The 13,411-nt window shown below is 44.9% G+C and overlaps 2 protein-coding genes across 3 annotated transcripts in view; one reads left to right on the top strand and one right to left on the bottom strand.

Moving 5' to 3' along the window:
* Positions 1-13,411, bottom strand: part of LOC120100003 (40S ribosomal protein S12-like) — a 673,396-nt gene that overhangs the window by 233,516 nt on the left and 426,469 nt on the right. The window lies entirely within an intron of this gene.
* Positions 364-13,411, top strand: part of Mamdc2 (MAM domain containing 2) — a 152,533-nt gene continuing 139,485 nt past the window's right edge. Inside the window, exons 1-2 of one of the 2 annotated variants that reach the window (XM_063281029.1) lie at positions 364-899; positions 1,240-1,353. In XM_063281029.1, the coding sequence (XP_063137099.1) occupies positions 866-899; positions 1,240-1,353 (148 nt within the window). In that variant the 5' untranslated portion in view covers positions 364-865. The remainder of the gene's footprint in view (positions 900-1,239; positions 1,354-13,411) is intronic. The other variant, XM_039101390.2, reaches the window with a different exon arrangement.

The following is a 13,411-nucleotide window of genomic DNA, read 5'->3' as shown; positions in this document are numbered from 1 at the left end:
ACTCTAGTCACAGAAATGCCCGCACAGGCTTACAAAGAGGATTACGAAGCAGAAAAAGTGAATTTACTTTTAACTATTTCATCTCAGGGAAGTGACCGCTTCCATTATAATAGCCGTTTGCAGAAGAGGAATGCCCCCCCCCCTCAATTTCACTGGACCAGGGAATGCTGAACACCAAGCATGCCAGACATTCTTCTGGCTAAAGGGGTGAGGGGGAGGTACTATTCCAGGGTTAGCAACACTAGGTCATTAGTTCTGAACGCTCTGAGAATTAAAACTTATCCCACGCCCACCATATCCAAAATTTTCTCTAGAAAGCCCTAAGAGAATTCCATTCCTTTCCATTCTGAGGAAAGGTGGTTAAAATTAGGGTCACCCCCCTCCCCGAGAGATTTACAAGCTACAGGCAGGGAAGGCTGTCCCCTGAAATAAGCTGTTTCCCACCACGGATGGGCGGGGCAGGAGCCTCTGGTCGCAACCCAGCAGAGGGACTGCCCCTTCCAAGTGTATGCAAGAGGTCTGGTCCCCAGCTTTAAAAATTTGGACGAAGGCACGGCTTGCTGACCTCTCCTCTTCCCCAAGTGGTGGCTGGCCCTTCTCAAGTGTGCAGTTGTCTCCTCCCTGTTCAGTCCGGCGGTCGTCCCTGGCCCAACTGGGCTACGAGTGGCCGGGCGCTGCAGCCCTGTGCAGCGCGCTCTGCACACAGGCGCCTTGGCTTGCAGCTCCTCGGACGAATTTGAGCAGCCTGTGGCATCTCTAGCAGGTCCCCAGCTCCTTGCCTAGCACCCTCCCTTCCCTGGAGCAGCGGGCCTCAGCGAGCCAGCAGCCAGCAGCCCTCGCGGGTCCTCCTGCCTGAAGTTCTACTATGCTGCTAGTGGGAGTCCTGCTAGTAGTGCAAGGTAAGAACCAACCGGGAGACCCCAGGGAGGGCGAGCATCCTGGAAACTCGCTCCCACTTGAGCTGTCAGGGTGAGACTCTCGGTGTCTGCTTGGCCATCCAACGGCTCTTCTGGATCATTCTCAGCCACTAAACTCCCTGCTCTGTCCCTGGTCAAGCCTGGTCAAGATGGGGGTGGGGGTGGAGTTGCGCAGAGGGGTGTCCCAGAAGTGTTGAGGGAGGTCATGCATCCTTCTCTCTCTTCTTCCCACATGACTCCCCAAACTTCACCAGGTAGTCCCCAGGGGTGGTGCAATACTGCCAGGCAGAAACCCAAACTGAAAGTCCCTTTGTGCCCTCAGCCTTGCTGCTTGCCAATGCCCTGGACCTGCCCGCTGGCTCCTGTGCCTTTGAAGAAGGCACATGTGGCTTTGACTCGGTGTTTGCGTTTCTGCCTTGGATTCTAAACGAGGAAGGTAAGAGGACTCCGTAGAACGGTGCTCCTGGTGAACTTTCTTCACGTCTTGTTTTCCCCAACCCCCGGAAGTAAAGTTATCTTGGAGTTACTTCCCTTTGGGAGGAAAAGTGTGAGTCATGAAGCCTCCTTCCAACTCCTGGGGCAGAAAGTGGCCAGGGAAACCACCGGGAGAGACAGTTGTGTACCTGGCTCTGAGCATGCGCTCCTCCCCCTAGCACACCGTATTGTAAAGGACAAAGGGGGATTCTGCTAACCCCTAGCCTTGTGCCCCCTGCAGGCTGACAGCCTTGCTAGTCCTTAGGGGCCACTTGCCTGAGCTGAGAATGTCAATGGGACTAGCTCATAGGAAGCTTTGCAAAAATGTTTCCACACTGTTGTGAGCATCCTCCGTGCTAAGACCTCCCACTTAGGTCCACCCCACAGCATTTTACCTGTGATTCATCTTTTCCTGTCCAGTATCTAATTCGGCACTGGACAAAAGAGTTAACTCCATCACGGAGTGCCTGAAGCTACTGGACTAAGGCCAACTGATCACCATCACATTATTCTGCACCGCTGGAGTTCCGGTGACAAAGTTTAAATGAAAAGGAGTCTGTAATGTGTCTTCTTACCCTTTACTGTTACAGTAAAAAAACATTCCAGTAACAAGGTGTTTCTCTCCTTTCTCAGCCCTTGTCACCATCATTTTGAAACTTGTTACTCTGGACCATTTTATTTGGGCTTAGGGTAAACTCCTTTAAAAGACAGACTGCTATATAAAGGAAGCAGGCTAACCTTTCTCCCAACTCAGGCATCCTCGAATTCATGTCATCCAGCCTGGCTCCCTGGAACTGGACCCTTGCTTAGGATGTAGGGTCTGTTACCACAGTTCTTCCTGCCCGTTTCTTTGTGAAACTTGCCTATGGGAGCTTCCCTGACTTGCACAGGTGGCTGCTAATAGCATTCAGTATAAGAATCAGAGCCTTCAACTAGTCACGTGGTTAACCGAGTGACCAATACTGAACCACAGCTAAGGAAAGAATCAGGAAGGCACTAAGTCAATAATGGTCTTTGTCTCCAACACTTACCAGGTCTTGGTAAGCTATTTGAAAAGCTTTATTGCAGAAACCCTTTGAAACAGGTGCAGTTTATTTAGGTTTTATGTGAGAAAGATGAGCCTATTATTTAAGGGCTCCCTGACTTGCGGTGGCTTTAAGTTTGTCCACCCCTCCCCCCATTCTACTCTCTGTTCTGATTGGGTTTGAAACATTTTGAAGGATGGCTCTGCCTATGCTATGGCCGTGGCTTTGGGAGCCTTATTCTCTAGTTTGCAAGGTTTCTCAGAATTTCTTTGAGAAAGCATCAGGATAACCCGGCGAGCATGTTCCAACAGTTTCCTATCCCTTCTTGAGAGTCATTCAGTGGTCTGGATTGGGGCCTGAGAAGTTCTCACAAGTTCCAAGATACTGGGACTATTGCTGTTTCTACTGGTCTGGAAACTGCACTGTGAGAATCCCAGACTACCACAGTATGCACACACACACACACACACACACACACACCAAACCCCCCTACAGACACCCCTCTATCCATATGTACATCACTAGCCCCAAGAGAGAGACCAGGATCAAAATAAGTGACTCACCTAAGAGCAAACAGCCCTCTAAATCTTGTGCCCTAAATTAATTTGTCTCAAGATGCTGTGGCCCTAGAAAAAAAGGAATGGCTATATCTCTTGCAACCAGGATTCTGAGTCCTTAAGGGCTCTCTATGGCCTCCTGTCAGATCAAAATCGCCTCCTATCCAAAATCCTGGGTGAGCATGCTGTTGCCTGCTGAGCACTAGGGCCTCCCAGGCGGTTAGGAAGCACGGCACAGAGCTGGCACCTCTACACCAATGTGACCGTTAAACAGCCCCCTCCAGGGAAAACAGGGAGATGCTTATAGGAAAAGGTGATTATAGTTTAATCACATAATAAATGCACTGTGGCTCTCCTACTCTCTTTCATGTAGCCAGTACTTTCTGGCTGGACCACTGACTTGGCTGGAGGACAGTAATTTATCCTGTCTCGAGGACTTCAGGGAAGTTGGGCTTGATTCTACAGACCCAAGTCTCAAAGGCTGAAATTCAGACACAACTGCCTATTTCAGACTCTGGGACAACAAGGCAGATGTGTACCAGCTGCTGTACTTGCCTTCTACAAGGTGATCACTGAGAATTCCCCTTCCTCTAGATTGGGAAATTAAAACAATAAAATTGTGCCCGGTTAAAATTTGGGAAGCTATTTGAAAGCTTTATTGCAGAAACCCTTTGAAACAGATTCCAGACACTTCCAACACTTCCGACACTTCTGTGGGCTGCATTCACCAAGAGATCTGTGAACGTCACAGACTTTTACCCACAAGTCTCTGCAACACAAATAGAGCTTCCTATGTGTCCTTGGTCACTAGGTTAACTACAGTGGAACAAGCAATGCCAATGCCCAGTGGAGAGTGAATTCCAGAAATCAATTTGTAAATTAGAATTTCCTACAGGAAGGTCTAGGAACAGTTGACAAGTACCCTAAGCCACAGAATCACTCCCCTGCTATGCGAAACTGTGTGAGGCCCATTTCTTGGTTTATCTGAGTGCTAGGTTTCTACACATTTTTTGAGTACCTGGTTTATAGTCAGTGTGTGAAAACACACACACACACACACACACACACACACACACACACAATATACATATAAATTTTCCTACTTAGCAAAATAGGTGACATTATGTCAAACTCAAACTAGAACTTGGTCTGAAATCTAAGGTTTGAATTCAATATTAGAAAATAAGAGACACATTTTAAACTACAAAAACTTCTGCATTCATTTATCTTTAACAAAATCACCTTTACTCATTCATCATTCCGAGACTATTGGATCCCTTTAGAGCAACAATCCTCAGCCAAAATTGAGACTGCCCCTTTCAACTTCCCCCTGACAGCTGTAAACGCAGAAGCTGTTGGGTTGAGGATCCTTAGAGACCAGACAGTTGGCCTCATCGCAATTCAAATTAGTAACTGAGTGGGCTTTGCTCTCAGTTTTGACTTAGTATCTTAACCTTCCCTGTCTAAAAAGCTATTAGCTGAACGCTGGTGAAAAAAACAAACTAACTAAATGTATGTACTATTTTCTTACTTGGGAGAAGGTAGATGTGGGGACGATTCTGGTTAAAGGTAAACACACACAAACACACACACACACACACACACACACATACACACACACACACACACATTTACGAGACGCATCGTAGATGCATCTTTGATAGTGTCCAAGGAGAGAGAAATTTCCCAATACAAGAAACAGATGTGTGTCTTTTATTCCTCAGTGTGAATGACAATATAGAAGCTAAAAAAGAATAACCAGGGGCAAGATGGGGACATGGTAGGGTGTACTGTTATCTCATTGTAACCACGTGCATGCATCTCTTACTGATACCCCTTTTCTATACCCAAACTCTGTCCATATCGTTTAAGGACACTCCCTATTGGCCATCTGAATTTTCAGTTCTGCACACAATCATATGCCAGCTATTAGTAATAAAAATAAGTCCTGCCTGATTCTTCCTGAGACACAACTGGACCTGAAGTCTGGCAAGGATCCCAAAGAGACTTTACAGAAGAGGAAGTCATTCTTTCTTTTACTGCGCCAACCTTGGAAGGCCTCAGTAGCATCTGACTGAGGCATTCATTACCAAGTTGTTAAGGAAGCTCTTGTCCCCACTGGTCCTGTGTTACCTCTGCTGACTGTTTTGTGGATCTTTCCCCTCAGAAACTCCACTCACCCACACCCCTGCTGGATAGAGGCTGAAACCCAGAACGAGTCTAGAATGTTCCGTAGGTGCTTCTCAAAAAGATAATGACTGCAGAAATTTGGCTAAGCTGTTCCTGCTTCCTCAGATGCAGCTCTTTGAAGTTACCCCGATGCTCCTGCTGCCCATTTGAGCATGACTGTGTGCTCTGGGCCTGAGCAGCTTGGGCACTGCTCAGTCTCTGCATAAGAGCTGGACCTCAGAAGTTGTCCAATTCAGGCTATCTGCTTTTCACCCTATAGGCTAGATAGGCTGACACTCAGTTGGGTACAAGTTCCGTGGCAACCCTGGGGCAGGAAACTGTCTCACCTGCTCAATACCATTTTTCTTTCCCTATCTGGTAAACAGCCTCTTGCCACTGAGCTCTGGCTTCCAAGTCTCACACTATTGGTAACACTTCATCAGAGATCCAGTTGTATGTTTAACATGTGGAAAGGCAAAGATTCCCAAATGTAGTGTTTGAGGCCCATCAAACCCACAGAGAACTAGATTTGATGCCATATAAGCACATATATATTTTTTCCTCCAGTTTGCAAGACCCGCATGCCATCTGCCGTCTTCAGTATAGAGGAAAGAGCTTGGCCCATAGTTGGAACTCAATACATAGTTGAATGGATGAATTGAGCATCTGACCATGAAAATTCCATTGTGCTTTTTTTTCATGTTCTACTGTTTTTCCTTCACCTTCAAAGTCAGTTCCTTATCATAAGATAACAGCTCGAACAAGTTGTTAGAAGCCTAGATGGCCAGCTTGTGTTAGAACCTGGTACTGTTCCTTCAAATGTAGTTGTCTTACTTAGGGCTTCTATGGCCGCCATGACCGAACACCATAACCAAGAGCAACTTGGGAAGGAAAGGGTTCATTTGGTTTATACCTCCTGATCGTAGTTCATTACTAGAGGAAGTCAGGACAGGAACTCAAGCAAAGCAGGAGTCTGGAGGCAGGAGCTGAGACAGAGGCCATGGAGGGATACTTCTTAGTGGCTTGCTCAGCCTGCTATAGAACCCAGCACCACCAGCCCAGGGATGGAACCACCCACAGTGGGCTGGGCTCTCCCACATCAATCACTAATTAAGAAAATGCCCCACAGGCTTGTCTGTACCCTGTCACTATAAAGGCATTTTCTTAATTGAGGTTCTCCTCCTCTCAGATGACTTTAGCTTGGGTCAAGTAGACACAAAACTACTCTGCACAGAAGTCATGGTTAGTGTGTGTGTGTGTGTGTGTGTGTGTGTGTGTGTGTGTGTGTGTGTGTGTGTGTGTAGGCCTCATAAGAGCTATGAAGGAGCTGGAGAGATGGTTCAGTGGCTAAGAGCACTGAATACGTTTTTAGTCTCTGGGTTCAATTCCCAGCTCCCACATGGCAATTCACAACTATCTATAACTGTAATTCCAGGAGATCGGATGCCCCCTTCTGGCCTCTATAAGCTCTGCACACACATGTGGTGCACAGACAGACATGCTAGCAAAATACCAACACATAAAATAAAATAAAAACAAACTAGGAGTAATAAAAACACCTGCCTTATACGATTTTTGTGAAGATTATTCACACTGACACGCTAAGACATAGGGACAACTGTATGATTCACATAACTTGATCCTCACACAAAATACCAGATTTTATCTCAGCAAGATTATACACAGTGTAGATCAACATCCCTTCTTCTGATTGAGCCTTCCAATACAGCTGCTGGGTATGGGGGATGTGAAGGACGCTGTAACCACTGTAACTGTGTTTTGTTTTTAGCTTTGCCATTTGCTCTTCCTTACAGCCAGGGGGTTAACTTTCTTACCATTTCTTGTGTGTTAAGCCTTCCTGAGCTTTGTCTAACATCTGTGTGCCTGGAAGATATATGCATGTGTGTGATGAAATGAGGTGGTGTCTCCCACTTAGTCTGTCGTCTCATTCAGCAGCTCACAATTTTTTTTCATTACATCATTAGCTCTCTGTCCTTATGCTTCCTCCCACCCGGTCCTGTTCTCTGTTGTTTATCTCACAGAGCTACGGCCTCGCTCAGTTGCTTGGTGGTGAAGGTACTGAGACTCACCTCGTAGCTCCCATCAGGCCTCTAACCTTGGCCTTCCCGTCTTTCAGTCTGTTTAGGAGATGTCCTTCCTGATCTTGGGATTTAGCCTTGACAGCTTCTGCCTGGCTGGCTTATATGGGATAGAGGCTGTCAGTATGGCCAGCCACTCTCCACACCAATGTCCTGGCTGAGTTCTTCCCCTCAGATTAGAATGTTGACTAGGGAGGTGTTCTCTGGATCCAGAGCCTCTTCTCCAGAAATGTCTTGGGATTTTTAGAATTATTTTCTCTCTCTTATTATGAAGGTCAGCCCAGGTCACAGGATGCTGTGGTGGGACTTTATGCTTGGTTTCCTGTCCTCATCCTCGAGTTTTTTATACAGTGACTGTGTTTTGTAACGTGTGTGTTACAGAATTTAAAAATATGATATTTACAAAAGCTCTGGGTGTAATGGTTTATCTTATCACAAGGAGCTTAGAGATCAAGAATTTAAAACTTGCCTGGGCAGTAGCACAAGTTCCAGGAGTGAAGTTTTATCTCAACAAAAGCAGAAGGAGGCGGGGTTGGGGGCAGTTGAAGAAAGAGGGGGAGGGAGTCTTGGTAAGGATTTATTTAGTTTTATTTTAATTTTATATGCATGAATGTTTGTCTGCATGTATGTCTGTGCACCGTGTAGATGCAGATCCCATGGCCAAAAGAGGGCTTCAGGTCCTCTGGCACTGGAGTTACAGATGGTTGTGAGCTGCCATGTGGGTGCTTGGAATCAAAGCCAGGTGATCTGAAGAGCAGCCAGTGTCCTTAACCACTGAGCTACCTCTCAAGTTCCAAAGTCCTAATTCTTGGGTCTTAAAATGCCAGTGTTTCTTTTATTAGGTTACCCAAAGCCTGGCCCTATTTCCATAACAAGTTTGTTTTGTAGCAAACTTGAGAGTCAAGAGTTTGAGTGAGAGTCAGCTATGCTCATAAAGGTTGGAGCATTTCAGTAAGTAGAGACAGCTGGTAATGAGATATTCCAGATGAATGACCCTGATTTTCACACCTGTCAAATTTTTCTAATACTCTTCCTCATTTTTTTCATACGCTAACCCAATCAAGTATATCACCAAAATGCATTCACTCCAGTCTGCAGACTTGATGTGTTTGAGTGTCTGTCTATCAACTCCTGATGCATACTGATGCATACTGAAGACTATGTTGCTAGTAAGGTACGAAGAAGTTATTTAAGGGCAAGAAACTTAAGTGTGTCTGAAATGTCTGTCCCGAATGTCTCATTCCCTGCTGAGTTCACCTAGACGTTCACTCTCAACGCTGGCTGGACAGCACCTAAGCATTTCTTTTCAAGTAGTCATGTCTAGTTCCTACTCCAGTGGATTCTCATTTATTGGGCCAGAAACTGGACCCAGGTTTCACATTGTTAAATAAGCTGACTGGCTGGCTCACTGACAGACTGACAGACTAATGTGCATCTGTGGCTCATAATGGATCATGAGAATGACTGCCACTCCACAGCCCCTTCAGGTACAGTAGAGACACCATCTCTGTTAGGAAACTGTTAGTGGCTACCATGTGTCCCTAAACTCCCTAGCTTGGTAGTCATAGCCTCACGTTCTGCTTCCAGTTACTTACCTGTCAATCCTTTTCTTCCTACTGATCCCTAGTGCACTTTTAACACATCCTTATCCTCTTTGTCTATGTCTGTTTGTCCTATTCTCTGCACCTGCCTTTCTCTCCCCTAGTCCTACTCCCGCATACCTTAAATGCTGCCATAACTTGATTATGGCTTAATTACTTAATTATGCCAACTGAAGGGTCTACGTGTTAAAGGGCTTGGCCCCTAATGTATAGAACTGGGGAGTGCTTCAGAATATGAGAAGTTCTTAAGTGCTGGATACTCATCCTAGGACAAGACTATAGGCCCTAGTCTGTCCTTTCTCTTGTGGTGTCAGTTCCAGATATGTCTGTTTTGCTCTTCTATGTCCTCCCACCATGGTATATCAAAAAGTCACGTGAATAAGGCTACCTGATCTTGGTCTTGAACCTTCAGAAACGTCAAAACTCTCTTCTTTTTAGTATATAAATCTAGTTGCCTCTGGCATTTTATTATAATACCGAAAAGGTGACTGATACAGATGCTACAGATGCTTTAGATCCCAGTTACTCATAAAACACTCCACAAGCCACCCAGAAGAATGGGACATTTCCTTTCCCTCCCTTTACACAGAGCTCTCCTCTTTACATCCTGTCAATTCTTATTAGTAGCTCCTATTGGAGCCTCTACCCATTCACCCCATCAGAGGCCTGATGAGGAGTATACAGCATTAACAAACACCCTGAACCTAATAATCTCTAATGTCCTTCTGAGAGTAGAAAGAAAAATAAAAGCCCTCAAAAGTTTTCCGTGTAGTGAAAGAGGTTTTGGTTGTGTTTAGTAACCTTTCCTACTGAATGACTTCAAAGACTTTAGAGGCTCACACTGTAATTTACAGATGTAACGTTGAAGTAGCATCCAGCTTAACTCACCCATGCCTTGGCTGTGGTATGTCAGTGGACAAATAGCTCTTGGGTTAGTCTCCACCAAGGCTTCCTAATTGCCTTGACCCTCCGCCATCATGAACAACCACAGTGAGGGCTTGAGAGCACTCCTGCTGGCTCTGAGAAGCAGTTTCTGACCAAAGAGTATTGGAAATGGCATTTCTAAGGAGTTCAAGTTTGAAATGTCAGTAGCGCTTGTTTTGATGGATGGCCATCAAAACAGGGACAATGACAAAGGTGGCCATTTAAGGAAGACAAAGGGGAACTAGTTCGACAGGAATCAGTTAGCTCCTGACACCAATAAGCTTTCTAGAGAAATTTGAATGGAAATAAAGAGATACAAGCTATTTCTAGAAGAACTATTTCTATGATTTTCCCACTAGACATTGGTTACTCCACACCTGGACCTCTGTGTTCAGTAGCTATGTAGTGGGACCTTAAAACAGGGACACTACCTGAGGACTGCTCAGTGGTGTGGGAGGTGATACAAGGATGACTGGAGCTGGGGAGTTCTGTCTGAGAGGAGAAATGAGTACTATACTACAAAGGGGATTCACATGGCATGCTAGATGTCCTTGGATCCAGGAATGTGTCAAGGAAAGCAGCCCTCAGATTTCTAGTCTGGGAAGGTGGCACTAAGATTTGGAACAAATTCAAGAAGAACATCATATTTAAGATAGGAAAGGACATTATATCTTCTAGGCTTCTTGGGAACGATCCAAGTGGGGGTCTCTAGTAATTGAAACTTCTAAAGTCTGCTCTGGTTTTGCCTACGGAGAGATTCTCTCACCTCCTACATACCAAGCGCCTGGGTCTGGCAGAGCTGGTGTAAGAAGAGACAACCCTTTTCTTACCTCCAGGATAATCAGGAGTTTTGGCCTAACCTTTGAGTATATATCAGGATACTGAGGAACAAGGCAAAAATCACAGACTACAGTGCTGACACAGATTAATAAGGAACTTGTGATTAGTCCTGAGACCCTCCTGCAGTGTTATTTATGTTCGGTTGGAGATCATATGTTTCATTGGCAAACCACAGTTATAAGACCCAGTGATGGCCTACGTCAAGGTGGGGTGGCTTTGTTTGTTTGTTTGTTTGTTTTTACTTTAATTCGATTTTCTACAGACTACCCCTCTAAACGACCTAAGGTTTTATGTACAAGAATTGATTATCCAAATAGTAACAGTAATGGCAGCATTTATCTATTATTATTCTCAGATCACAGTGTCTCTGCTTTAACATGTCTAAAGTTCTCTTATCCATTTGTTCACTGCTATGTGATCCAACCCCAACTGATCTTTAGCACCAGAGATTGCTCAGATCTAAAACGTGACAAAGATAAATACAACAGAATATGTCTGGACTGGGCTTAGCAATATGCCATGGGCTGCTCCTTTAAGGTCTGTAGAACTTCATTGTAGCTGGAATAAACCTTACTATTCTTTTTCTTTTAAAAAAGCAAAATCAGGCCACACCCCTATCAGACCTCATCTATTTTAATTTAATCTTTTGTTTACCTCCCTCCATTCATTCACATGTCATCTGAGAAAACTTAAGCTCTTTCAATAACGACTGCTTATTTTTTTCTTTGTTGATTGATTTATTTATTTTATGTACACAAGTACACCGCTGCTCTCTTCAGTCACTCCAGAAGAGGGCATCGGATCCCTTAACAGATGGTAGTGAGCCACCATGTGGCTGCTGGGAATTGAACTCAGGACTTCAGGAAGAGCAGTCAGTGCTCTTAACCTCTGAGCCATCTCTTCAACCCCCTAATAACTGTTTTTAGGAACTGTAAAGTAGTTACCAGAGAATAGGCTCAAGATTTCGATTTTTGTTTTTAAAGCTAGAGCATGTGTATTATGTGGCCAATGTCATCATTCTAGCAGCATCCATTCCTGTTCAAGCCTGCCACTGTTAGAGTCTTGAGATTACACGATGTACTTTATGCTCATAAAACAAATCGTGGCTGGAGAACTGGTATTGAATTATAGCATCAGTGGACACAAAACATGATGTATTTGATGCATATCAATAAAGGAATGGCCTACCCTGGTCTCCAGAGAATGGAAATGGGAAATTAAACACCCTTTGTATTCCAAAGTAGGGTTCCAAAACACTTTGTCTTGAAACTACTGGGAGACTTGGAGATAATAGTTAATCTGTCTTCTAATACTGTTTAATGTTGTACTGAAAAATGATGCAAGTTATCAATGGATGCAAGATCAATCAATAACTGTCCTAGCAATTGATTTATGGTTTTTTTTGGTAAAAGTTTCAAGAACCAATTTGGGGGAGGTCTGAAAATTATTTGCATCTTGGACAGACAGTGACTGCAGAGTCTCCAAATCTTGATCTTACAAATAGCCAAAATCTTGATCCCAGATGATGGAGACACCTAAGGAGAATGAATGCTTTAGGTGATAACAGCAGGAGGCCAAGAATGGAGCTTTACACTCACATTTAAGGACTCGGTATAGGAAGGAGGTACAGGCAGGAAAGAAGCCAAAGGAATGAGGAATGTCCTCAGGGAACTGGGAAAGAGAAAAGTACAGCAACCAAAGGGGTTGGGCCTGCCAATGAGAGGACTCAATCAACCTCAGCCTGGGCAGCACAGAGAGTGTGTCAGCTTGGCCACTGGGCTTGACCATTCATAGAGCATGCATGCTCAGAAGGTGGGATTTTTAGTGGGACGCTGACAGCAGAAGGAGAACATTTTGAATGGGACCCATTGTTTGGTGAAAATTTCTCAGCAAAAAGATTTGAATATGAGAGAGATTCAGTTGTTTTCTTTTGTTTTGTTTAGGAAGTGGAGACCAGACCTTGCTTGCAGATTAGGGGGAAGGGCCTGGCAGAGAAAGAGGATTCAGCAGAAAGAGTTCAAATCAAGAGATGCCAGAGGACAACTTGGACCTAAGGGGAAAATATTCTAGTTCCCGAAGAAAGAGGAAAGGGAACCCTATGACATAGTCACACAATAGTTAGGGTCTGTAACATAGAGCTGGATGCACTGGATGGTGCCCAGCAAGCACAACTATTGCCATTATCTCTGACCTTACAAGGGAGTAATTAAAATAAAGCCAACACAGAGAGTGTTGCCAGCAACGAGCCTTCCTGGTCTCAAAGGCTGGAGCTTCTGTGGATTCTGGACCATCCCCCTAGTACACAAGATAGCACCTGGACACGTGCAGAGGTCGGCACCAGGGAAGGCAGGCTGTTAGATGTTGTGCCAGTCTAGAGAACATGGAGAGCCTGTAAAAAATGTGGGTGAGGCTTGCCTGCAGTTTCTCTGTTACAACTAATGTGTGTCCCATGCAGTCACAAGTCCTTGGGAAGGAAGGCATCAGCAGAGACAGGGAAATGTATTTAGTGGGTTTTTTTTTTCCATAACAGATTAGAGTTTGCTCTCAGAGACATGTGGAGGATTCACTTCTGAGGCCTCAGAGTCATCTTGGAAGAAAACTCCAGGGAGCTTCACTGCCCAACCTACCATACTTTGGCACTTTTAAGGGATACCCGCAAAGGTCAATTTCATTGCATCTTACTGCAGAAGAATTGAAAGTACGCTCATCTCAAGGTGTGTGCAAGCTGGCTGTCCTACCAGACACATGGGGCCAGAGCCTGTTCCACTCCTTGTAGATCGGCCATGCTGCTGTACAGCAGGGTGA

Source organism: Rattus norvegicus, chromosome 1 (genome assembly GCF_036323735.1).
Source record: "Rattus norvegicus strain BN/NHsdMcwi chromosome 1, GRCr8, whole genome shotgun sequence".
NCBI classification, from domain to species: Eukaryota; Metazoa; Chordata; class Mammalia; order Rodentia; family Muridae; genus Rattus; species Rattus norvegicus.
This window is presented reverse-complemented; position numbering and strand designations above follow the sequence as displayed.